We start from the raw sequence: 25,920 nt of genomic DNA on the forward strand, positions 1-25,920 counted from the left end.
CTCAGTCACAGTCCCAATTTAAGTTTAACTCTAGGAATTTGTTTTAGTCACCCAGGAATTTGTGATTCAGCATAGATGTATTGGGATTCATCAAGCACTTTGTGCTCTTATTACTCCTGGAAGGGATTCTAAACCATTGATGCCTTTCATTATAGATACATCAAGGTGGTTTTTAGAAACTTAACGGTTTTTTCTTTTTTAGAAACTTAACGGTTTTTTCTTCCTGTTCAACTTTAATTTGGACTGAAGAAATGACTTCCAGTAATGGTCAAAGTACTGAGATAAAATGTGTTCAAATTAATGAGTGCAGAGAACTTAACTTGGCTGATTTGTTTCATGAAGTACACATAAACATGTTTCCCTTTTTTTTTTAAGTAAATACACAGAATAAAGGCAAATGCTGACATACTGTTTATCCTCACACAACTATCAACTTTTTGCCTGCTAAAGGTGATCGGGTTATCCTAAGGAGGCACAATCATAATTTGAGACTTCTGTCAAGTGGTCTTTGACATTATGAAAGTGAAACAGGTTTTGAGTCCTTAGGAATGCAGGGGCTTGGCCCAGGTTACACTGAGATTTTTAAGAGCAAAGCCAAGGGGTAAAAAATCATCGTCTTTTGACTACTTGTCAGAGCTTTGGTATGAATCAACACTTGATTAATTGAGGTATATTGAGGGTCAAAAGTAGAATTAAAATATAATCTCTGCCTTCAAGAATTTTTTTTTTTTTTTAAGATTTTATTCATGAGAGACACAGAGGAGGCAGAGGGAGAAGCAGACTCCATGCAGGGAGCCCGATAGGGGACTAGATCTCGCAGAACTACGGGATCACGCCCTAAGCTGAAGGCAGACACTCAACCGCTGAGCCACCCAGGCACCCCTACCTTCAAGAAATTTAATAAGGGACGCTGCCAGAAACGGTTTAGAATAACCCTGGGAGGATTAGGAAGGTTCTTGGCCTACGTTGGGGGCACCTCAGGAAGGCCAGGGGAAGGTCATAGCCACAGAGTAACAATAATCCTTAAGGCTTTCCCATCTCATCTAGCAGTCTTCATACTCTACCCACTGGGGCTCGTTTCAGTTCCTCTAATGATGGGTCCCCCTTTTGTCCACCCTATTACACATCCTTCAGACTTTATTTTTTTTTTTTTTTTGTTCCTTCAGACTTTAGATAATATTTCCTCAAAAGATGCCTCTCCTGGCCCCCAATTCAAGTTAATTACTCTTGTAATCATTGCACCGTAGCATTTTGTTTATAGTGTTGGGTAATTATCAACAGTCCTCCATTAGGCAGTTTCCATGGTGGCCGTAACCAAGTCTGTTTGGCTCAGTAGGTAGCAACTACTCGGTATTAAATGAATAATTGAAGTCAAACTGGATAATAAACTTTGAAGGATATACTGGACCTACAGGCAAAGGAGGTGGGGTGGGCAGAAAAGGACATTTGTGGGGCAGCCTGGGTGGCTCAGTGGTTTAGCACTGCCTTCAGCCCAGGCGCAAGGTGTAATCCTGGAGTCCCGGGATCGAGTCCCACATCGGGCTCCCTGCATGGAGCCTGCTTCTCCTTCTGCCTATGTCTCTGCCTCTCTCTGTGTGTCTCTCATGGATAAATAAATAAAATCTTTAAAAAAAAGAAAAGGACATTTGTATGGGGGAAGCAATCTGAATGGGCAGTGTGTTTGAGGAGCTCTCTGAGCAGTTCTAAAGCATGAGTCAGGGATGGTGTATCAAGATTATAGAGGCCAGATAATTTTCAGATTAGAATTTGTCACTGAAAAAAAAAAAAGAATTTGTCACTGATTCTATAGTAATTTTAGGTTTTTTTTTTTTAATATTTTATTTATTCATGAGAGACACAGAAAGAGGCAGAGACACAGGCAGAGGGAGAAGCAGGCTCCATGCAGGGAGCCCGATGTGGGACTCAATCCCGGATTTCTGGGATCACGCCCTGGGCTGAAGACAACACTAAACCGCTGAGCCACCTGGGCTGCCCGTAATTTTAGTTTTAATGTGTACTGTAAATCACAATGTTTTATCTGGATAAAGACCAGTCAATTTTTAAAATTTGCTTATTAACCGCCCTGGTCTACATACCATTTTCCATTTATAAATATATCAAAAGCTATTCCTTAGTTTCAGCAAAACACCACTTTAACTGTGCTCCATCAGCCTCAGCAAGTATACCTCTGAAAGGTATTACAAGTGAGTTTAAGATTAATGCCCAATTTCAAGGGCATATCCCCTCCAGTCTCCATTGCTGAATGGAGCAAGTTCAGTCTCAACCCAGTGAATTCTGCTGAACTCTGTTTCTCTATCACCTACTTTCATAATCCCATTCTCAATTTGTTTCCTTTCCAAGGCCAAGAGAATACAATTAATGAGTTAAGAACACCTGAGATAAAGTGAATGGCTTTGAAGGTCAAATTCTTTTTTTTTTTTTTATTTTTTTTTAATTTTTTTTTAATTTATGATAGTCACAAAGAGAGAGAGAGAGGCAGAGACACAGGCAGAGGGAGAAGCAGGCTCCATGCACCGGGAGCCCGATGTGGGATTCGATCCCGGGTCTCCAGGATCGCGCCCTGGGCCAAAGGCAGGCGCCAAACCGCTGCGCCACCCAGGGATCCCTCTTTTTTTTTTTTTTTTTTTAAGATTTTATTTATTCATGAGAGACACGGTGAGAGGCGGACAGGAGAAGCAGGCTCCATGCAAGGAGCCTGGTAGGGAACTCGATCCTGGGACTCCAGAATCACGCGTGGAGCCGAAGGCAGACGCTCAACCACTGAGCCATGTAGGTGTCCCGAAGTTTAAATACTTAATTATTGTCTATTTTGGAATTTCCAAGTTCAGTCCTCTTAAATTTTAAGAAATTAGGACAATAATAGTACCAAATTATCTGCTGTTGGGAGAACATAATTTACAAACTAAATTTTAACCTCTAACATTATACATACAGTTCTAAAAAAAAAACAATATACATACAGTTCTGTGGAGAGAATTAGAAAATGATCTCAGCCAACTGTGTAGGTCTATAAAAAATCAGAATGGTCTTAAAATGTGTTAGGTGTTTTTCTCCATTTTTAAGTAAGCACTACCTGGGACACCTGAGTGGTTCAGTTGGCTTATAAGCATCAGACTCGATTTCAGCTCAGGTCACGAACTTAGGGTTGTGGGATCAAGCCCCATGTCAGGCTCCACACTGGGCATGGAGCCTGCTTAAGATTCTCTCTCCCTCTCCCTCTGTTCCTCCCCACCTCTTAAAAAAGAAAAATAATTGAACTCATCATGGTCAGCCTGAGAAAGCAGTGCCCTTTCCTGGATTTATTTTTTTTTAATTTTTTTTTTCTGGATTTAAAGCATTATTTTTTTTTTTAAGTATTCGGTACTTGATATTCATTTCTAGGTTTTAAAATGGATGGGTATCTTCCAGTTTCTCAAGTACACTGTACACACATGGTGATTTCCTTTAAACATTGTGCTTACTACATGTACTCTTGCTTAAAAAAAAAAATTAGATGGGGATCCCTGGGTGGAGCAGCGGTTTGGCGCCTGCCTTTGGCCCAGGGCGCGATCCTGGAGACCCGGGATCGAGTCCCACGTCGGGCTCTCGGTGCATGGAGCCTGCTTCTCCCTCTGCCTGTGTCTCTGCCTCTCTCTCTCTCTCACTGTGTGCCTATCATAAATAAATAAATAAAAATTAAAAAAAATTAGAAATGTGTAGTCTTTATTATCAGACCTATATTTGAATTCTCTGCTTTTGACCCTTCGAGTCATTTAGCTGCTTTTTTCTAATCTGTTAAATAAGGATAACAAGGTTTGCGTTTTCAGGTTGTAAGGATTAAATTTGACCTTGTAAGTTCCTCACCCTTATGGGGAAGTCTTTTTTTTTTTTTTTAAGACTTGTATTTATTTATTCATAGAGACACACACACACACACACAGAGAGGCAGAGACCCAGGCAGAGGGAGAAGCAGGCTCCATGCAGGGCGCCCGACGTGGGACTCTATCCTGGGTCTCCAGGATCACACCCCATGCTGCAGGCCACACTAAACCGCTGCACCACGCCACCGGGGCTGCCCGTGGGGAAGTCTTTACATAAATGGCAGTTCTTTCATAGTAGGTTCCTATTTTTTCATGGATATTTAAGTCCTGGCATGGAAGGTCCTCAAAATAGTTCCCTCTCCCTTACCTCCAAGATTTTCCTTCATTCACTTCTGTCTCTCTGCATCAGGCAATTAAAGGGACATTACTTGCACATACTTTGTCTTCTTGGCTCTCTATTTCCTTTGTTCGAAATAGCCTTCCACAGTCACATGAGCCAGCCAACTGGGTACCTCTTCCTTCCACGTTCCTGATATCTCACAAATGCTTCCAGATGCATCATACCCCACAAGAATCTCTCCTACTTGGACTATTCAAGCCTAGTACACACATTTAACAGAAACAAGTTTTGTGGAACAATGCTTACAATGTAAACACTCCGATATTTTCACTTTATTCCATTCTATTCTACAATTCATCTGAAATCCACTAAGCCAAATGGTTTTATGAACCCACTGATGGATATTGAATCACAAGCTGTGGGACACCTGGGTGGCTCAGCAGCTGAGGCTTCACCTCAAGACATGATCCTGGAGTTCCAAGATTGAGTCCCACGTCCGGCTCCCTGCATGGAGCCTGCATCTCCCTCTGCCTGTGTCTATGCCTCTCTGTGTCTCTCATGAATAAATAAAATATTAAAGAAAAAATCACAAGGGGCAGCCCGGGTGGCTCAGCGATTTAGCGCCGCCTTCAGCCCAGGGCCTGATCCTGGAGACCTGGGATCCAGTCCCACGTCAGGCTCCCTGCGTGGAGCCTGCTTCTCCCTCTGCCTGTGTCTCTGTGTCTCTCTCTCCCTGTGTCTCATGAGTAAATAAATAAAATCTTAAAAAAAAAAAAAATCACAAGCCCGATTTTAACAACAATAAACTGGGTAAGATCCTTGCTTTTGCCTCTCCCTCCACTGAGGGGCAATCACTCATTTATTACATTAAACTGAAAAATGGGTCACAAATTCGAGAGTCTGAATGTGCAATATAGTTGTTGAAGAAAAGAGAGGTATTAAGAATAGCCTAAACAGGGGGATCCCTGGGTGGCGCAGCAGTTTGGCGCCTGCCTTTGGCCCAGGGCGCGATCCTGGAGACCCAGGATCGAATCCCACGTCGGGCTCCCGGTGCATGGAGCCTGCTTCTCCCTCTGCCTGTGTCTCTGCCTCTCTCTCTCTCTCTCTCTGTGACTATCATAAATAAATAAATAAAAGAAAAGTTTAAGAATAGCCTAAACAGGGTGATAAGTGTGACCCTTGTTTTCAGTGCCTCGGGTGCAATAGAGAGTGGTGAGGACTTCGGGAACCCAAGAGTATAGACTCTACCTAAAGGAGGCAGCTGCCATTCAACTACAGACAAATGTCAGCTTGAATGCCCAGATCCTTTGAATTTAGGAGGCAAAGCAAATTAAAATATCTTTGTGCAATCTGCCAACTTTTAAATGTCAACTCATTTTAAACGTGTCGGTATACACCAGGACAATACACCAGATGTGGACCTTGACCTGGCAATTAGCAGCTTCTAAATTAAGAAAATTAGGGGCATCTGGGTGGCTGGGTTGAGTGGCCAACTCTTGATTTCAGCTGAGGTTATGATGCTGAGCGCAGTTTACTTGGCATTCTCTCTCTCAACCCCTCCCCCATACTCCTCCTCTCTCTCTCTAATAAATAAAATCTTTAATTAACCAGTATGTTAACTGGAAATAAAAAGAAAACAAAGAAACACAGGGAATCACACGGAACTAAATTTCAGAAAAACGATGTCACTCTATTCTGACCTGTGCTCTTTAGTAGTAGTTTGAAGCTAGGCATAAAGGTGAAAGATGATTTGCCTCGACTGAAATTTTTGTGCCTTAAAAAAAGGACTCCAAAAAATAAAAAAATAAAAAATAAAAAAAATAAAAAAAGGACTCCAGGGCAGCCCAGGTGGCTCAGTGGTTTAGCGCTGCCTTCAGCCCAAGGCGTGATCCTAGGGACCCGGATCAAGTCCCACATCGGGCTCCCTGCATGGGGCCTGCTTCTCCCTCTGCCTGTGTCTCTGCCTTTCTCTCTGTGTCTCTCATATGAATAAATAAATAAAATCTTTAAAAAGGTAGGGGGGACTCCAAATCCCGTCTTTCGCAGTTATTTGGTTGCTCATCAACTCCACCCCCAAGTGGCCTCCTACCACCAAGGCTAAAATGTTACTTTCTTTGAACACTGCAGTTTCAGTGTCTTAGCAAACCTTTATTTATTTTTTTTTATTTTTATTTATTTATGATAGTGACAGAGAGAGAGAGAGAGAGGGGCAGAGACATAGGCGGAGGGAGAAGCAGGCTCCATGCACCGGGAACCCGATATGGGATTCAATCCTGGGTCTCCAGGATCGCGCCCTGAGCCAAAGGCAGGCGCCAAACTGCTGCGCCACCCAGGGATCCCCTTAGCAAACCTTTAGTGAGGTTTGTTTGGTCACATCGTTGGTGGTGAATAAATAGCATTTGCCCTGCATCCAACCACTTCTCCAAAGCCAGTGTTGTTGGGGTTATGTTTGCTCCTGCCCAGCTGGAGCAGTTGATCTGAAAAATCAAATTGAGGAACTATTTTCTTAGATAACATAAAAGTAACTACAAAATGTTTCATCCTAGCATGTGTATATGAGAGTGACTCACCCCTGAGAGTTAATTGCGGTTAATTATTACCAGCCTGACTTGTCAAGGCAACAACACATCTGGTATAACTTGCTTATTCTCAGACAGGGGAGTTGCTTCTGAAGCTCACCATCTTGAAAACATGGTGTGTACCTTTCAACATATGATTATTTGAAATGGGAGGGGACTGTGGAATGCTTGAGTGGGAATTAAGCTCTGGATTAAGCCCTGGCAAGATGAAATCACACACTGAGAAGAAGTCCTCGCCTCCTCCTCCCCACAAGACGAATGGAGGCATCAGCAGTTAAGAATGGTGATTACCTTTTGCTCCTCTATTTAATCCCTTCTTATTGATATGCCAACCCTTTGCCAACTGCCAAGGAGGCTGGATTTCTTAATTTTGTTTTAGTTAAATTGCTCAGGCCTGGTGTGTTTCTAGCACTGCAGGGGAGATGAGAACAAAAGCACCAACCCACAGAAATCCAGCGCCTTCTGTCCAGGGATGGGGTGTGCCCTCTCAGGCTGCACTAAATGGTAGATGTCTACCCTTTATCTACTTCTATGGACTCCATCCCTCCTTCCTGAGATGCCCTAGGAGAATTCATTTCAGCTCACCCCAACCTTTCTCATAATTCTGCATAGTAATGCTTCTTGTTGGGGAACACACACCGAACTATGCACAGGATATGTAGGATGCAATTTGGCCTGAAGTCATCTATACATCAAAGATACCAACTTTTGGGGACACTTGGGTGGCTCAGCAGTTGAGCATCTGCCTTCAGCTCAGGGGTGATCCCGGGGTCGAGGAATCAAGTCCCGCATCGGGCTCCCTGCGAGGAACCTGCTTCACCTTCTATGTCTCTGCCTTTCTGTGTGTGTCTCTCATGAATAAATAAAAAATAAAAGGGACGCCTGGATGGCTCAGTAGTTGAGCGCCTGCTTTGGCTCGGGGCATGATCCTGGATTCCCAGGATCGAGTCCCACATGGGGCTCCCTGCAAGGAGCCTGCCTCTCCCTCTGCCTGTGTCCCTGCCTCTCTCTCTCATGAATAAATCAAAAAAATCTTAAAAAAATAATAAAATCTTTTTAAAAAGATACCAACTATTTGAGCCAGGCTTTACATTACGGTATCATATTTAATCCTCACATGGTCTCCATGTTAAGAACAAGAAAGCAGGGGATCCCTGGGTGGCGCAGCGGTTTGGCGCCTGCCTTTGGCCCAGGGCGCGATCCTGGAGACCCGGGATCGAATCCCACGTCGGGCTCCCAGTGCATGGAGCCTGCTTCTCCCTCTGCTTCTCTCTCTCTCTCTCTCTCTCTCTCTCTCTCTCTCTCTCTCTCTCTCTCTATCATAAAAAAAAAAGAACAAGAAAGCAGGTTTGATGATGTAAAGAGATTTGTTGCCATTAAATCAAGATAACACAGTTGGTGGACACAATCGGGATTCAAACCCATGGCTGCCTCGAATAAATGACTTCAAATACCAGCATCCCTTGCAAAGCCCCATTGCGCAAACGCACACTCTTCCCAAGAGCCCGGCGCTTGGGCTTTTTGGCCCCCACTCTCAATCCTAGCGGTTGGATGGAAACCCAATCAGAAGCCGCCTGTCCCCGCTCCCTGACCAACGGGAAGGCTGTTGCTAGCGCTCCGGGTATATTTTTAGCTCTCCAGTGCTCTGGGACCCGGTGGGTCGGCCGGCTCTCACTGCTCGCGTGGAACACGCTAAGGGACAACGAGGGAGTAGTGGGAAGAGATGGGGGGGGGTGGAGGGGGAGGAAAAATGGGAGGAGTGGAGTGGGGCAAGCGGGGCGCGGGGGGGGGCGCATATGTGACGCTCTGCCACCGGCTGACGCACGAGGCAAGTAGTCCCTGGAGGTGCCCCAGGGGCTGAAGCGTTCAGCGTGTGGGGGATGGGGGACTTTGGGATCCAGCTCCCTCCCGCCTCCCTGTCCCCTTGGAGTTTGCCCTCCAGTCCGGGGTTTTTCTGCTGCAGTCAAGGAAAGCGCTTCAAAACCCCCACGCTACCGTTGCTCTCTGCCCTTGCCAGGAAAAAAAAAAAAAAAGTGATCAAGGAATAAACAAATGCAAACTGTTCGTAGCTGGAAACTTTCGGATTTCGCCACCCCACGTGGGTTCGGCGACTGCCGATGGCCTGGAACCGTCTGGAATGGGAATAAAGGTCGGGGGTTGGGGAGCGATCTGGAGAATGGACTACTGGACGGAACACTTAACGGCAAGCTGCCGGGGGTCCGGCAGCCCGGTCCGCCTGTGACCTCACCTGGGCACAGGCCTCCCTACCCGCCTCCCCGCGCCCCGCAGTCACAAAGCGGCCGAGCGCGCGGGCCTGGGGCGCCCCGTCCAGGGCCGGCGAGCCTCGGGCTGCAGCCCCACGGACCGTCGGGTGCGTGAGCCCTGCGCCCCTGGCACGGGCAGGCGCCACGACCGCCGGCGGGGGGGCTCTCCCTAGAAGCAATGTCACTCTGTCTAGTGTCCCGTACGGGGGTCGCCCGCGGGGAGAGCACACGGTTGGACCAGAGAAGGGCTGAGCCCCGCCCGGGGCGGCCCGGGGACGCGCCTGCGCAGAGCCGGCGCTGGCCTCTCGGGCCGCCAGGTAATGGGGGGCCAGAGGCGGCACCTGGGAGGACTTGGTGGCGCTGGGCTCCTCCCGGCCGGCCAGCCGCTTGTCGCCTCCTCTTCCTCCCGCCCAGCGTTCCTGGGCCCCGGTTTCCCCGGCGGAGGCAGGGCGCCCTCGGGAGACCCAACCCGAGTTAATAAAGGAGCGAAACGTTTCCAAAGCTCGCGCTGCCCCCCAACTCCCCCCTCCTGCCAGGGGCGGTGCCGGGGGGTGCGAGCCGTGGGGGTGGTCGGACAGCCCGACGCCCAGACCCGGAGGGACTCGCCAGGGTGGCCTGACGGACCGGGCCGGGCGACCGGACGAACAGTCGGCCCTGGGGCAGGTGCAGGGCCAGGGCGCGGGCGGGGGGGGGGGGGGGCTGCCTCCCCGCGACGTCCGTGCGTCCCCACGTCTAAGGTGAACCACCCGGTTCCAGCCCGGGCCCCTGCGCGCCCGGAGCTCGCTGTCTACCTGGGGAGACCCTGTGCCCGATGAGCACGCTTTCGGAGTGGGGGGCCTGAAGGAAATCTAGGTGGCACGGCGCTGCGATGCGGGGAGCAGGCAGCACTAGACCGTCTAAAGGCGGCTTCGCCGGCGTGTGAGCCGGGATGGGGCGAGCAGAGGCCGGCCACGGGACGGCGGGGCACCCCTGGGCCCGCCCGGAGTCGCTGGCCGCGCGGCCCGAGGGGTTAAGCCGCGGGGCGGGCTGGGAAGTAGTCCCGGCCCAGCGCCCGGCCCCGCCCCTGCAGGGCGGAGGGACGCATCACGCAGGGGTGGGGAAGCCGGATCCGTGCGCAGGGTTGCTAAGGGTGAAACTTTTCATTGACTTTGCTCACTTCGGGCCCGGGCGCGGGAAGGTGCGGGTTGTCGCCGGAGACAAGCGAGTGGCTCGGGCGACGCGGGGCCCGAAGGGCAGGACCGCCCGCTGGCCAGAGCCCGGCCCGTCCTCCGCCCCGCGACACGAGCCGCCCTCCGGTCAGACATCCCCGCGCCGTCGCCGCCGGCCGGCCCGCCCGCCTTCCATCCCCCCTCCGCCGAGCCTGACCTCTAAAAAGCTGTAAGAATTATTATTGAGAGTCCGAGCCCCAAACTCCCTCACTTGCCACCCCCCCCCTCCACCAACCCTCAACGAAGAAAAGAACCCATCAGCCTCCGGCCCGGCGGCGCCCAGGAAGGAAGGAACAGCGACCTCCGCCCCGCGCCCGGGACCACCCTGGAGGGAGAAGTCGCGCTGCGGCCGGCAGACCGCCCCGCCACCGCGGAGACCCGAGTGAGTGAGTGGGGGGCGTGCGGGCGGGGGGCCCTGAGACGCCTTCCCCCACCCCCGTCCCGCTCCTGCTCTCCGCTTTGCTGGAAGCAGCGCGCTGCTGTCGTGCACCCCCCTCGCAGGACTGGCCAACATTTCCCTTTCCCCTTCCACCTCCCCTGTGGACACCCCCCCCCTTTCCCCGGTGCCCCGCTCCTCTCCGTGTTCTGAGTGTGGCCTCCTCCTGGGTGGGGTGCATTTCCTCCCCTCTCCGCCTCCCTCAGTTCTTCATAACGTAGAGACTCGCTAGATTTTTCCTTGTCCCCCCGCCCCCCCCCCAAAAAAAAGCCCATAACTTCCACGCCATTAAATAAATCAGAGGAAGAAGTAAGGGGATCCAGGTCTTGTTATTCTGCTGCTTTTCCCGTGTGCGGGGAAGGGGGTGGTAATAATAGGGTGTATTTCTGGCCCCGTGGAGCTGAGGGATAGAAGGTAGACATCCCCTTTTGGACCGGTCAGTGGTGACTGTCCTCTGGCCCCTCAACCAGAATTTACCATTTTGGCTTGAGCTCTTTATTCTCTGTAGTGTTTTAAGGGAAAACCGTGCTGGGGGTGGTGGTGGGGGGAGTACCTTTACAGCAACACCAGTGAGTGGACTCGGGTTGGTACAGAGTGAGATGCCTGGGAGGAAGAGCCCTACTACTGAGCTGGTTCACCTCCTGCCCAGAGGATGGACTGTGCCCTTGACCAGAGACGGAGGGGAGGAGGGGCAGCTGGCAGGCCTTCTCCCACCCCGCAGAGGAACCAGAACCCTACACAGCAGGCTTCAGCCTGGGCCAGCGGAGGGGGTCTCGGGTGCCTGCTCCGTGTCTAACCTTTCTCTTTCTCCTTCCTATACACCCTACCCTGGGACTGAGTCCCTCATCTTTGATTTAACAGCGGAAAAACGCTCATTGCTTTCTTGGGCGCCTGCCCCCACCCCCTCTTAAGCAGTGGGGGAAAGAAGCTTGTGTGGGAGGAAGGATTAGGGAGGTTTAACACCGTGTAGGGGAGCTTTGCCGAGGATCTGGTAAGTCTGGTCATAGAGCAGGCCTTGCAATGGGAGGAGACTCACAAACAATTTCAAGTATTAGAATATGTTGTTCGGGTGTCAGATGTACGGTTTTCCTTCCCTGCCGGGAACCTTTTCTCATTCCCCTAGCTGGGTCTAGTTACTCGACTTGGATTAGAAGAGGGGTGAGGCTTGGGCCCTGCTGGCTTTGGGCCTTCTGATTTTCGGCCCGGCCCCTCCCCGCAGCTTAACTGGGAATTTCTTTGGCTGAGAGGACGGGAGAACTGGGTTTCGTTCCTGCCTTTTCTGGCTGTTGGGGGTGCTGGACCGGAGCCCGCTGGGCATTAAGTGAAAAGGCTTTTTTCTTTTTTCCCTCTTTGAATTCACCCGTCCCTACAGCAACTCCAGACGGAGACCACTCAGCCCAAGGAATACAGATTAAGCGGCGGCGGGGGGGGGGGGGGGGATGTGTGACCTTTATCTGTCCCACCCCACCGCGTTCACCCAGAAAAAACTCATTAGAAGGAAATCCTTAATTGAACAGTCAAGGGAGGCCGTGAAGTGGAAGGTGGGGTGGGGGGCGAAGTTCAGCCTTTCTTGAGACCAAGACGTGAAACCCGTGGGGGGTGGTACGATACGGGGTGTAGGCCTTATGGGTAAATTTATATAAAATGTATTAGGCGGTGGGCGGGGGGGGGGGGCGTCCACCACAGCGCGCATGTGCATCGGAAACTTTTCCTCCGTTCTTCGGACCTCGGCCAGCTCCCCTTACGGGGCATGCGCGATTCGCTGGCTAAACCTTCGCAAAGCACTCAGGGAAGGGTAGTGTGCAGAGAAAGTAGGTCACTTGCTCCAACCTAACTGTAAGGTGTCTGAGGACTACAATTCCCAGAGTGCAGAGCGCGCCTTCGCTGCCTGCCTACGTTGGAGTTCAGTGAAGTCTTCCTGGCTTTACAGGAATCGAGTGCCCCAGAAAGGGCCCTATTAGTCGGAAGAGTTGGGCTTGCACAGTCCATGTTTGAGGCAGATGGTGGAGACTCTGGGCGGGGTGTTGCGGTGCATCGGCACAAGTCTGGGAAGCCCTTCAACCATACCTGCGGGCCTGGGTGGCTGCCTCGGATTGGCGTGGTGGGGCCGGGTGGTCTCACTGAGCCTGGGTCTCACTCCCTGGATCCAGATTGTGGCACCTGCTGGCCTTGTCAGAATTGAGGACCCCTCCTCCCCGACTCCTCCTTCCAGACTCACTGAATCTGATAGTGCTTGGTCGTAGGACCATTTGGATGTTAAGGCTTGGGGTGCCTGGATATTGTTACAGATACTTGTAGTTTGGAGATCCGAGAAGTTCCCTCACCATCATCCCTCCTTTTTCCCCTTTAAAACATAGCTGCTTTTCTTAAGAGCCTTCCTTCTCAGTTTAGTCATAAGTTCTTTCTGGAAACCCCATTACCATATCGTTGACTACAGCAGCCACCTTTCTTACCCCATTTTTGTCCTTCTCTTAAACACTCTTTAAAACAGTAGTCAGGGGAGGCCTGGGTGGCTCAGCGGTTGAGCGTCTGCCTTTGGCTCAGTGCGTGATCCCGGGGTCCGGCGATCGTGTCCAGCATCGGGCTCCCTGTGAGGAGCCTGCTTCTCCCTCTGCCGATGTCTCTGTGTCTGTCATGAATAAATAAATAAAATATGTTAAAAAATAAAACCCACCGCAAGTCAGCACAGGGGATCTGAATCCCACATTAATTTTGCTGTTGGAAATAAACAAGCGAAGGAGTATTCAATTCTGAAAGAAATTGGACAATTTACTCTCACATTTCCAACTTTTTAATATGTCGACAAAAGGTAGATGTTGCTATTGTTAAATACTTAGCTTTGTTTGTTTGGTGTTCAAGGGGGTTAGTTTTGTTTTTACTTTTTTGCCACCTTTCTGGCTTTTTGCACCTGAGTCAGGGTTGGAGAAGAACTCAGAGTCCTCTCTTCCCTCTTTAACTCAAATCTACTTGTTCCTTGTATTGAAGAGTAGTTACTACTAAGCTTTCTAATCTTACCAAATACTATGAATATTTTATGTATAAGCCTAGAATTTGTCCATAGCCTTAAAAAAAAAAATGAACAGACTCATCTGACTCTCCTCTCTTTAGTTCAAGACAAGACAGCACCAGTGCTTTAATCCTCTGTTCCATAAGCTTCTTGAAGTCAAAATTAGAGCCTGAGCTGATAGAGCAGAAAATCTCATTCTGGTTGTCCAGCATTTTTGAAAGGTTCCACCCCACAGCCATCTGGCCCAGCCTGTTCTCCAATTAAAGAGGCAAAGATGGCATTATATACTTCCTTATTTGTGTGGCAGCATCATTGAGGTATAAATTGGTGTGCAGCTTTAGTTGCTTATGCTGCAGAAAATGGTTAGCTAGGCAGGGCTGATGACAGTGGTTCTATTGTATTTTGGGGTAGGAGGCTTATTTCCCAATGACTTTGGCCTGCATTTAAAATGCTCCCATTTTGAAAAGATAAAAAGGAGAGAGGGAAACAAGCCATAAGAGACTATTAACGGGGGAAAAAAAAAGAGAGACTCTTAACGATAGAGAACGAACTGAGGGTTGATGGAGGGAGGTGGGTAGGGCATGGCTAGATGGGTGATGGAGATGAAGGAGGGCACTTGTGATGAGCACTGGGTGTTGTATGTAAGTGATGAATCACTGAATTCCACTCTGAAACCAATATTACATTGTATGTTAACTAAGTAAAATGTAAATTAAAAAATTGAGGGGCAGCCCCCGTGGCGCAGTGGTTTAGCACCACCTGCAGCCTGAGGTGTGATCCTGGAGACCCAGGATCGAGTCCCACGTTGGGCTCCCTGCATAGAGCCTGCTTCTCCCTCTACCTGTGTCTCTGCCTCTCTCTCACTCTGTGTCTCTATGAATAAATAAATAAAATCTGTTAAAAAAATGTTTAAAAAAAATAAAAAATTGATAAATAAAAAAAATGCTCCCATTTTGAAGCTAAACTGTTGAGGGGAGGTTAACTTGGAAGTCGCATAAGCAGCAAAGTTTGAGGAGGCCTAGAAAGGTGTAGGAGCCCCTTGGTCTGATTCTTATACCAAGAGGCCGTGTGGTGCTTTGGGGAAGTGTCATGTCTTTATTTTTTAATTAATTAACTTTACATTTTTTATTTTATTTTTTACTTATTCATGAGAGATGCACGGAGAGAGGACGAGACATAAGCAGAGGGAAGAGAAGCAGGCTCCATGCAGGGAGCCCGATGTGGGACTCTATGCTGGGATTCCCGGGATCACACCCTGAGCCAAAGGCAAACACTCAACTGCTGGAGCCACCCAGGCGTCCCTCATGTCATATTTAAGTTTATTTTACTTTTCAAAAACACTTTGAAAACATTGTCTTTAACTCCAGGCCCATCCTTGGGAACCAGTGCCAACTTTCTTTACAACTTTTTAATCTCCGTGTTGGACAGCTCTGGTGGACTGTCATGGCCCTTATAGACTTCCATTCTTGGGGAAGGCCTTCAGCCCTAGTAGCTAGTCTTGCATCTAATGATGAGTCCAATCCTTATAAACAGAAAGCCCCCTATCTTTACCTTCCCCCCCTTCTTTAAACCTTGAATTGACCTGTGCTCCCAGCACCTCTTGACCCCCCCATGTGACCCTCTGCTCAGACCTGAAATGAGGGTGGGACTGGACCTAGCCAGTGTCCTATGATGCTCCATATTGACCCGATTCTTCTTTTCTGATAATCACCTCAGAGAGGTGAGGATCCAGTCCTAAAAATACCCCTATAAGCCATGGCCCCAGTCCTGAGAATGATAAGGAAATGAGTTGAGGCAAGTGTCTAGAAAACTCAAGATCCCCAAGCCTAGAATTAACACCTACATATTCTCTGCTGGACCCAGAAAGGATTTTAATCAAAACCCAGCTCTAGATCTATAGCAGGGCAGAAGATGCCCCTGATGGACCATGGATTAGTCTTGTCTCTGCTGAACTCAGCAGCACATTTCCATCCAGAGGCCTGGCTGGTACCTGTTCTGGCCCTGCCAACCCGTGAAGAGGGTCCTTTTTCAGTCTTCCTACAGCATGACCCTGGAGCTGCCCTTTTGGAAAAAGTGAGGAGAATAGGATCACTGGCTCTCAGGACTTTACTGATCATCTTCCTGAGACATGAGTCTGGCCCAGACCTCAGGAGTAAACCTTTTTGACCTCTGCGGGAGCTGGCTGTGAGAGAATCCCAAAATAACAATCTGAGTGTTTATCTTGGGCTGTCTCCTCTCCAGGGATCTCCAAACACTTGATAAATCTGATCTGGTGCCAAGGACAGGTGGTCAGACAGTCCCCAGGAGACTGATGATGGGTCCCCAGCTGGAGGCTGCAGGGTGATGGAAAATTTCGTCTCTTTGCCACCCTCATCACCTACACTCTAGCCAAAAGCTAGAGTCCCTCAGGCCACACTCGTGCTGCTCTTAAGGATTTTTTGGCATCTGGGGCCTTGTCTCCGTTCATTTCCTCTGCTTCCCTGAGACAGCCCCTGGTCAGCGGTCCGCTGTTGGCCCACGCCTCAGGTTGTGACAGGTCTTGACTTCTTGGGGATCATTTTCTTGTCTCTATTCTTGGAGGCGTGCTGGATGGAGGTGCTCCCTTTGGTTACAGTGTGGTGGCGTTGTATCAGTTCTGCAAACCCAGGGTGAGGCAGAAAGCATGTACACCCAGGGAGCCCAGGATGACAAATTAGATGTGACTGCAGTCCAAGCCCCCAGTAAAAAGTTGGCGGTGCTGCTTCCTGTTCAGTAATCTGTATCCCTTTCCATTTAAGGAAAAAAAACTAAGGATTTTAAACTTATATCTCAGCCTGTGACGGTTTGGGAGCACGACTTCACCAAGATGTTACGAAGAGAAGTTAGCAAGAGCCTTCCCTTCTCCAGCTGAATTAGGGGCTTGATTTCTTTTTTTTTTTTATAGCAGTCATATAGTGACTTGGATTCTCAAAATAGTGGAAACCACAGCACTCCTGTTTCTTTAGAATTACTTGAAAAACAATAGCTCATTTTATCAAGTGCCTTCTAAATAGCAGGTTCAGTGTGAAACAGTTTACATCCTTGAGCTAACTTACTTTCCATGATAGCCTTATGTTCCTGATGAAACTAAGGTGCAGAAATAAGTGGCTGGCCCTCAGTCACACAATTAAGCTGGTCCCCAGTGGAGCAGAAAAGGGGCCTTGAGTCTATGTGATCTTTTTTTTTTTAAGTATTTATTTATTCATGAGAGACAGAGAGAGGGGCAGAGACACAGGCAGAGGGAGAAGCAGGTTCCGTGCAGGGAGCCCAACATGTGGGACTTGATCCCGGGACTCCAGGATCACGGCCTGGACCGAAGGCGGCGCTAAACCACTGAGCCACCCAGGCTGCCCAAGTCTGTGTGATCTAAAGTTGATGCTTCTCTGTCCTTTGCCATTGATCCCCTGCCCCCCACCCCCCCACCCCCACTTTCTGCATATCTGCTCATGATACTCTTTGTTCTCCTTTCTCAGAGCTGTCTGGAGCCCGAGGCTGCCTACCATACATCACCTGCCACTGCCTGTGGCCTGTACACGTGCCCTGAGCTGATTGTCCGCCCAGGAAAGGACCATGCAGCTAGAGATCAAAGTGGCCCTGAACTTTATCATCTCCTACTTGTACAACAAGTTGCCCAGGCGCCGGGCAGACCTGTTTGGGGAGGAGCTTGAGCGGCTCTTGAAAAAGAAATATGAAGGCCACTGGTACCCGGACAGGCCACTGAAGGGCTCCGGCTTCCGCTGTGTGCACATCGGGGAGATCGTGGACCCAGTGGTGGAGCTGGCCGCCAAGCGCAGTGGCCTGGCCGTGGAGGATGTGCGGGCCAACGTGCCCGAGGAGCTGAGCGTCTGGATTGATCCTTTCGAAGTGTCCTACCAGATCGGTGAGAAGGGGGCAGTGAAAGTGCTGTACCTGGATGACAGCGAGGGCTGTGTTGCCCCGGAGCTGGACAAGGAGTTCAAGAGCAGTTTCAACCCCGATGCCCAGGTCTTCGTGCCCATCGGCAGCCAGGACAGCTCCCTGTCCAACTCCCCGTCGCCGTCCTTTGGCCAGTCGCCCAGCCCCACCTTCATCCCCCGCTCCGCCCAGCCCATCACCTTCACCACCGCCTCCTTTGCTGCCACCAAGTTTGGCTCCACCAAGATGAAGAAGGGGGGTGGGGCAGCAAGTAGCGGGGCAGTGGCTGGCGGGGGAGCCGGGGCCCCGCAGCCTCCCCAGCAGCAGCCCCGCCTGGCCCGCTCCCCCACCAACAACCTGCTGAAGCACAAGAGCCTCTCTCTGTCTCTGCACTCGCTGAACTTCATCGCGGCCAACCCAGCCCCTCAGTCTCAGCTCTCACCCAATGCCAAGGAGTTCGTGTACAACGGTGGGGGCTCTCCCAGCCTCTTCTTTGACGGCGCTGATGGCGGGGGCAGCGGGGCTGGCCCGTGCAACAGCAGCAGCTTCGACGTGGCCCAGGTCTTTGGAGGCGGCGCCAACAGCCTCTTCCTGGAGAAGACGCCCTTCGTGGAAGGCCTCAGCTACAACCTGAACACCATGCAGTATCCCAGCCAGCCCTTCCAGCCTGTTGTGCTGGCCAACTGACCGCCCACCTGCCACCGGGCCAGGAGCGCCCAATACCACAGAAAAGAGAAAGGAAAAGAAAGGCCAAAAAAAGAGGAAAAGAAAAATACACAAAAAGATTTCCAGTCTTCTCACTCTGGCTTCTAGAAAAAAAGATCCAGCCCAGGCATGGAGTGGGAGGGGGCTCCTGAAGCACCAAGTCGTGTTTAACTCAACCCCCTGCTGTTTTCCTGCCTGCCTCTGATTTATTTGGTTGGTTTGGGTTTTATATTTTTTTTTCTTTTCTTTCTTTTTTTTTTTTTTTACATGTAGTTTTCTATATAACATCTTTAATTAGTGGCTTCCTGTGCTAAGAATGGTCCAGATGTGAATTGCTGCTCCCTGCTCCCTCCCTTCCTCCCTCCCTCCCTCCCTCCTTCACGCCTGTTTTTATAGGATTGGTGTGTCCAAGCTCACAGGGAAGGAAGAGCCGCAGTTGGGGCCTGACCCTGCCCAGAGCAGGGAGAAGCTGCCCCCCATGTCACTGCCCCTGACATTCAGCTAAGCTTTCACTCAAAGCCATCCAACCTCAGCAGGCCACCTTGGGCCCTGCCACCCGAATAGGTTTGACCCCAGCCCCCCACTCCCTCTCAGCCCTGAGCCACGTGGGGAGCTGCTGACTGGCTACTTGACACCCTCCTGCTAGAGCTGATGTCTGTGACTCCAGGGAGGTTAGCACTCGGTCTAGTGGAATTGCTTTCATCTCTGTCCTGTAGCCCCACGCCACCACCCCCACCTGGCCCAGACTCTCATCATGGCCCCAGAGACCCAGCCATTGACATGTGGCCTCTCCTGCAGCCCCTTCTTCCCTGGGCCTGAGGTTGTGGGTAAGGAGGTGGGGCAGGTGTGGGTGCGTGTGTGTGCGCGTGCGTGTGCGTGGTTTGCTGTCCTGTTTTAAAGGATTCCAAGCCATGTAAACCCTCCCCACCCCCCAACATGATTCCAGGTTGCAGCAAGTGCTTATTTTATGTAGGAGGTTGGGGAATGGGCCCGGGAGGGTCGTCAGTCCTTTTGTAGGGTGGGTCATGTGTTGGGGTGAGACTGCGGCTGAGCCTAAGACACTCCCAGGGGAAAATACTGCAGAAGGAACTGGTTTCCAGACTGTGGAGGGATCTGCACTTTTGTTTTTGACCAAAAAGGGGGGGGGGTAGCTGTGAGGGGCTAAGGGAATACCAGCCTACCGGCCCCCTGATGCCTAAGAGAAGTCCCTGGACTCAGATCCTCCTGTTTCATTGTGACCTTAACCCAGGGTGAGGAGCCGCTCACCTGAGCACCCTGGGAGGTGGGAGTTTGGAGTCAGTGCCTAGAGTGCCCAGTCCTGAGCCTTGAATTGAGACTTATCAGTCTTTGGTTGTAGATGTTCTTTTAGTCTGTTTCTGCCCCTGACTGCTTGAGAACTTCTTGGGTACCCCTTGCTGTCCCCTCTCACTGTGCGACCCAATCTCACTGGGCCTTGATGCTGTGAGGGGTGGTCTCAGGCAGGTGGCAGGGCTGGACAGGCAGGTGGCCATGGCAGGTGGCGCGTGTGGACTACAGGAGAGCCCCGGCCCCTGTCTCTGCCGGAAGAGAAGTTGTCTCTCCCACCTGACCCTAGTGAGCCAGCTTCCATGCCATGATGCTTTGGCTGGTGGGCCACATGGCATCAGGGCCCCCAATACCGGAAAGTACCAAAGCCCTTGGCACCCCCACCCCACCCTCCTGTGACCCCAAGTGGGGCAACCACCGTGGCAGTGGGTCCGGCCCAGACAGACACTGCCAGCCTCCTCCCTGCAATGGGCACCAGCTCTACCTCCCCCAACGGGGCAATGCCCTGGCTCCTCAGCCCAGGATCATCTGTCCCCTAGATTTCTCAGGGGCCAGCCCAGTCTGGGCCCTACCCTCTCCGAGCCCTCCACTCCCGCACAGTGACAGGCCCAGGCAGATGGCTGCTCTCTGGGAAAGGTTGGATGCTGCCTTATTTATGTCCTCTCCCGGCCCCTTTCCCCTGCACTCACATACACAGGTACACACACACACACACACACACACACACACACACACACACCCCCGTCGGCTTGTTCTCACCACATCTAGGGAGAATACACAGGTACACACACACACACACACACACACACACACACCCATCGGCTTGTTCTCACCACATCTAGGGAGAGGGGAGACCAACCCCTTAGTGTCTTTTGAAATACGAAGAAAAAATGTATGTTCAGGAGCATGACTCCAGGGCTGGGCTCTTGGGCCCAGTTCATTCTGTCTCGTCTCAAATCTAGGCATTTTTGCTTCAATTTTATTTTTTTTAAGGAAACAAAAACAAAAACCTGCACTAATTTACCTGGTTTCGTAGGAAAACTTTTTTTTTTATTTTTTACATTTTTTGGTGTCCGTTTGTATTGAATAATTTGCTACATTTGTAAAATGTAAGAGGTATATATAATATATGTATATTTCTAACGTAAAAAACGTAATTTTTTTCTTTTCAAGATTTTTTCTTAAAAAGAGGAGAGAAACAGATATTTTTTCAGGAAAAACAAACTTTAAAATAAAAAAAGGAGAATTAAACCTATTTCTCCCCTTTCCCCATCCTCTCTGTCTGCCCCTCTTTCCCAGGAACAAATCAAAAAAGGTGGATCATCTTGTAAAGAATGTAAACTTTTAGTCCAGAATGATGTATTTTTCTCAATGCAGTGAGCTATAGATTCTCTAGTTGACCCCTCGGGATGGGAAGGAGGGCATTGAGGCAATGTGGAGAGGAGCTTGGGGGAGCAGGGTAATGAACTTGTTTTCTTTAGTGAAGGAGGAATACAATCGAGCGTTTTGTATTCAGAATGTTGTGCAATATTTTGGAATGGGACATTGGTGTGTTTAGAGATTTAGTTTAAAAACAAAACAAAAAGATTGATCAAATCTGTACAGTTTATATTGTTCCAGATTTTTTTAAGTTTGTATTAAAAGCATGATATATAATAGCCTGCTGCTTGCTCCTGGCTTGTTTCATTTGGGGGGCCCCTTTTACGATGGAGAGAAAGGGAGGAACCCAGCCCCTGTTGGTCCTCCTCACCTGACTCCTCGGGGTGCCTGAGGTTCACCATCTACCACATCAACACAAGACAGAGTTCCCACTTCCAGGGGTTCTTTTCCACACCGGAAGCAGGCTCCCCAAGGCTGGGAACTGCCCAAGCTCCCTCTGCTGATGGGTCATGGAGCCAGTACTGGAAGCAGAGCCTTGAGAACAGGATAACTTAGTGGCTTCTTCTGGAATGACCTACTCCTGGAAGGCCGAGGGAGGGACCTCCTGCTTGGTCTCGATGACGGAGATTTGCCTACCTCACACGGCTTCGCTCAAGTGGGCAAGGATGAGAGGAGCCCATCCAAGGCAGGTTCCGTCAAAGACCTGGCGCTTGGACTCGCCCTTCTCCAGGCCCCAGGCCAGGCCATTCCAGAGCTGCCTGAGCCTGGGGGTGGGAAGAGCTGAGCAGGCGGTGCTGCCCACTGCAAGGTCAGCTCCTGGCATACCTTCAGCCCGACGGGGACCCTCAGCCCCGCAGGCCCCCACAGCCAGGAAGTCAGTGAAGCTAATTGCCCTCACAGCAACGTGGTGGTACAGGTGTTGTCTCCACCGTACAGCTGCGAACGGGGCTCCCAGGTGGATTCCCTGCTGGGTCCACAGAACTGGTAACAGGAAGCTGAGGTTTTGTGTGTGACGTTTCCATGTCTAGAGTGGTGGTAACCTGTAGAAGAGTGATGCCCTCCAAGGGGAGTGGGAGGGCTGACCTTGCCACCTCCAGGCTGGGACGGGGTGGGGGTGGGGGGCAGGAGGCTCTTCTGGGGCCTCAGTGGGATGGAGTCTACTCAGGCCCCTCACTTCCCAAACAGGCCAACGCTGATCCCTCCCCATCCGAGCATGAACTAGGCCTAGAAGCTCTCAGGCCAGACCTCCACCCTCTGCACAGGGTACCAGGAGCTCCCGACGGCTGGCCCCTCCGTGGGCCACTTCCCCACCAAGGCTCAGGCCTCTGCCTGACCAACATAAGGCCACTGCCAGGGCTCTCACTTTCCTCTGTCCTGCCAGGGAGGAGCCCAGCCTGTCCCTGTGACCCTGTGTGCAGGCTGCCCACCTACCTGTGGGACCCAGGGCCCCTAGCACACCCAACTCCTACTTGTGCTAACAAATACCTAGCACAGGTCCTGCCACAACAGATGCCCGGAGTCACCCACTGACACTCCCTGCACATGTGCCCGAGAGCTGGCAGGGCCTGGGGGAGCCCCAGCTCAGCGCCGAGACCACCTTCCCAGTCAGCCCTTCTGGCTGAAAGGCTTGGAACAAACCCCAAAGTCTCCACAGCACAGGCACAGAAATGATTTGTTCATACGTTAATGTTTTCCTTTATTCACTAAACGCTCACTGGCTCTGAAGTGGTGTAGTGGGAGTTCGGGGGTAAAGAACTGCCTGGGTCCCCGGCCTTATCCCAGAGGAAGAAAGAGCATTCTGGTAGACTCAGAAAGCTCCCCAGGGGGAAAAGTCTCATTTATTCACTTGACAAACCCCTGAACACCCTCAGTCTGCCGTGGGAGTGCAGGTGAGGGAGCCGTCACCGGACAGGTGTGCACAGGGGGCCTGAGAGCCCAGGGAGCAGGAGGCACAGAAACCACACGTTCGCCAGGAAGGAGAGATTCAAGGCCAGGCCTCTCCCTGGGGAATCATGAGAGAAGAGACTGCTCTAGCCCCTCAGAATCCCTGGGTTCCAGGCCCACCCCTGCTGCTCCCCTGGGGGACCGCAGGCAAACCACTTCACCTCATTTCCCTCACTTCTAAAATGGGGATAATAGGGCTGCCTGGGCGGCTCAGTCAGTTATGCATCCTACTCTTGGTTTCGGCTCAGGTCATGATCTCAGGGTCGGGAGATGGAGCCCCGCGTCAGGCTCCCTGCACAGGGCAGGGTCTGCTGCTCCCTCCCCCTGTGCCCCCACCTGTGCTTGCTATCTCTCGCTCTTTCAAATAAATAAACAAAATCTTTTAAAATAAATAAAATGCGGATAATAATTATGCTCGTTGTGAAAATGAAATGAAATAACAAGTGAAAAATGCCTCGCACTGCAGCCAGCCCAGAGTAAACAAGTGTCTCACTTTCTTTGCCAGGGCCATTACCGTCCGATCTCAACCACCACAGGCCAGCCCGTCCCAGAGGCTCCCTTGCATCATCAGCAAACAGGCTGAAACCCAAGCCCTCCAGCAGCAGGACCAGGCTGGGGCACAAAAGGAAACTCCATCCTTGGAGCAGAGACGAGGCCGGCCCCTGCCCTGCCCTCTGCCAGGGTGGGAGGCCGCTCGTCCCCAACAATGCCCTCCACCCCATACTATAAAGTATGCTAACTGCCACTTGTCCTCTCCAGAGGCCCAGCCTTCAGTCTTGACCTGCATCCTGAAACCTCCTGGGAGTTTCTCTCTGGAGAACAGATGGGCGGGTGGGTGTGAGTCATGGCAGCAGGAGGGCCCTGCTCCCTTGGTCACTGTCTGCCTGAGTCAAGGCCCACCCATAGGCCAAGGGATGCCTCTGTCTGATCCTCCCCGCTGCCGCCTCCCGCTGAGTGAGTCAGGGCGGAGGAGCACACTCTCACCCTCCTCCCTCCTTCCCTTGGGCCTGGCCAGTTGGGCCAAGTCATGCCTGGGCAGGGCCTAAGGACAGGCTGGAACCAGCCAAGAAGTCTCCAAGCCCCTGGGCAATAGGAACCTACTGATCCCTGGTTTTTAGTTTGGGGGATTTCACTGCCAGCAAGAGAAGTGGGCTCTTGGTCCTCACAGCTGCTAACTTTCTGTGTAACCTTGAAAACTTCTCTTCTCTCTTGACACCTGTCCCACTTGTACCACAAGGCATAGCAGGGCTGGGCCCCTGGCCAGCTAGACCAATCCCTGGGCCAATACCTCTTCCTGTCTCGGTGACTCCCAAGACCTGATGAGGGTCCTGAGCTGTAGCACCTTTCCCAGGGAGGGGAGGGAAGAGTGATGGGCCAAGTCCTGGGCAGGACCACATGAGTCCTGGCAGAGACCTCCTCACCCCCTGCCCAAGACATGAGGCCCTGATCAGAAGACTGCTGGGCTGCGGCAGGGCTGAGTGAGGAGGACTGTGGAGAAGAAGAGGCCTGGCCCACCCACTGGGACAGCTGGGTCCTCTGGCTAGCTGTGCCTTGTCTGGCTCTACTCAACACTTTTTTAAAATTTTTTTTTATTTTTATAAATTTATTTTTTATTGGTGTTCAACTTGCCAACATATAGAATAACATCCAGTGCTCATCCTGTCAAGTGCCCACCTCAGTGCCCGTCACCCAGTCACCCCCATCCCCTGCCCACTCTACTCAACACTTAACGGACATCATACAGCACGGAGTCCCCCATAAATGCTGGACACTGTTCCAGGCATGTGGGAAATAAGGGTGAACAACAGGAAAAAAATCCCTGCTCCCCTAAAGACTATGTGCTATTAACCACGAATAAATGAGAAAATGTCAGACAGTGAGGATGGGCCATGAAGATGGGCCGTGAAGACAGTCACAACCAGAGATGGTAGCTAGTGACCAAGTGGCTCCTTTAGATTGGTCAGGGGAAGAAGGGGCCTTCCCAAGGAGGCGGCTCTCCATCGATGACCTGAATTACAGGAGAAGTTAGCAGAGCGAGCAGCTTGCTGCAAGGGCAAGACGGGAACAAACATGGTCTGCTTAGAAAAAGAGAAGGCCACCAGGAAACAAGAGCAAAAAGCCCCAGATGGGCTCAAAGACAGCCTCGGGGCCACATCATGGGATTTTATCTTAGTTGTGAGGCTTAAGTCTCTCACCCCCAGGCTGCCCCATGTCTGGCTGGCAGAGACAGTTCCCTCACACAATCAACGAATCTTCCCAGAACCCCTCCTTTGAGCCCGGCCCTGAGCTGGACACAGCGGCCCAGAGGGTGGGCCAGAGGAAGCGAAGGATACCTCTGATGATGGAAACTAGACCCAGGTCACTATGACTTCAACACCTTGATCGGGTCCATGACAGAAAAAAGTGCAGGGAGACATGAGTGCCCAGAGGAGGCTCCCACCCAGCCCAGGAGGGCTCTGCAGAGGGCTGACTGAGCTCGTGAGCCAGTTCAGGCACAGAACACAGGCCGAGCATTCCAGCATGGGCTGGTAAGATGACACCCGGACTGAGCCTTGGGGGGCTCCAGGCAGTCAGCAGGGAGGCCAGCAGAGGAATGAGACTCAGGAGTGGAGGGGTGAGGGGTGCAGCCATGGGCACAGCCAGTGCAGACGGTGCCCTTCAAGGAGCCACAGAGATATCCCAAAGGCAGAAATATAAAACTAAAACTAACAACTTCTAAAAGAAAACAGAAGAGAAAATCATTGTGATCTTGAGTTAGGCAAAGAGTTCTTAGATCTGACTCCCAAAAAATAATACATAAAAGAAAAAACTGATAATGTGAACTTTATTAAAAAAAAAAAAAAAAAAAGGCAGCCTGGGTGGCTCAGCAGTTTAGCACCGCCTTCAGCTCAGGGCGTGATCCTGGAGACCTGGGATTGAGTCCCATGTCGGGCTCCCTGCATGGAGCCTGTTTCTCCCTCTGCCTGTGTCTCTGCCTCTCTCTCTGTGTCTCTCATGAATAAATAAATAAATCCTTAAA

General features: G+C 51.1%; 1 protein-coding gene across 2 annotated transcripts; it reads left to right on the forward strand.

Annotated features, from left to right (window-relative positions):
• Positions 1–10,071: 10,071 nt before the first annotated feature.
• Positions 10,072–21,235, forward strand: TOB2 (transducer of ERBB2, 2). 2 transcript variants are annotated; one of them, XM_055328768.1, is made up of 2 exons: positions 10,072–10,598; positions 17,147–21,235. In XM_055328768.1, exon 2 carries the CDS (start codon positions 17,244–17,246, stop codon positions 18,252–18,254), a length of 1,011 nt encoding a protein of 336 aa, XP_055184743.1. In that variant the 5' UTR covers positions 10,072–10,598; positions 17,147–17,243; the 3' UTR covers positions 18,255–21,235. The 2 variants fall into 2 exon arrangements, with proteins under 2 accessions (XP_055184743.1, XP_055184742.1); XM_055328767.1 differs by having other exon boundaries at positions 10,072–10,594.
• The last annotated feature ends 4,685 nt before the right edge of the window (positions 21,236–25,920 follow it).

Source organism: Nyctereutes procyonoides, unplaced genomic scaffold (genome assembly GCF_905146905.1).
Source record: "Nyctereutes procyonoides isolate TBG_1078 unplaced genomic scaffold, NYPRO_anot_genome, whole genome shotgun sequence".
Classification (NCBI taxonomy): Eukaryota; Metazoa; Chordata; class Mammalia; order Carnivora; family Canidae; genus Nyctereutes; species Nyctereutes procyonoides.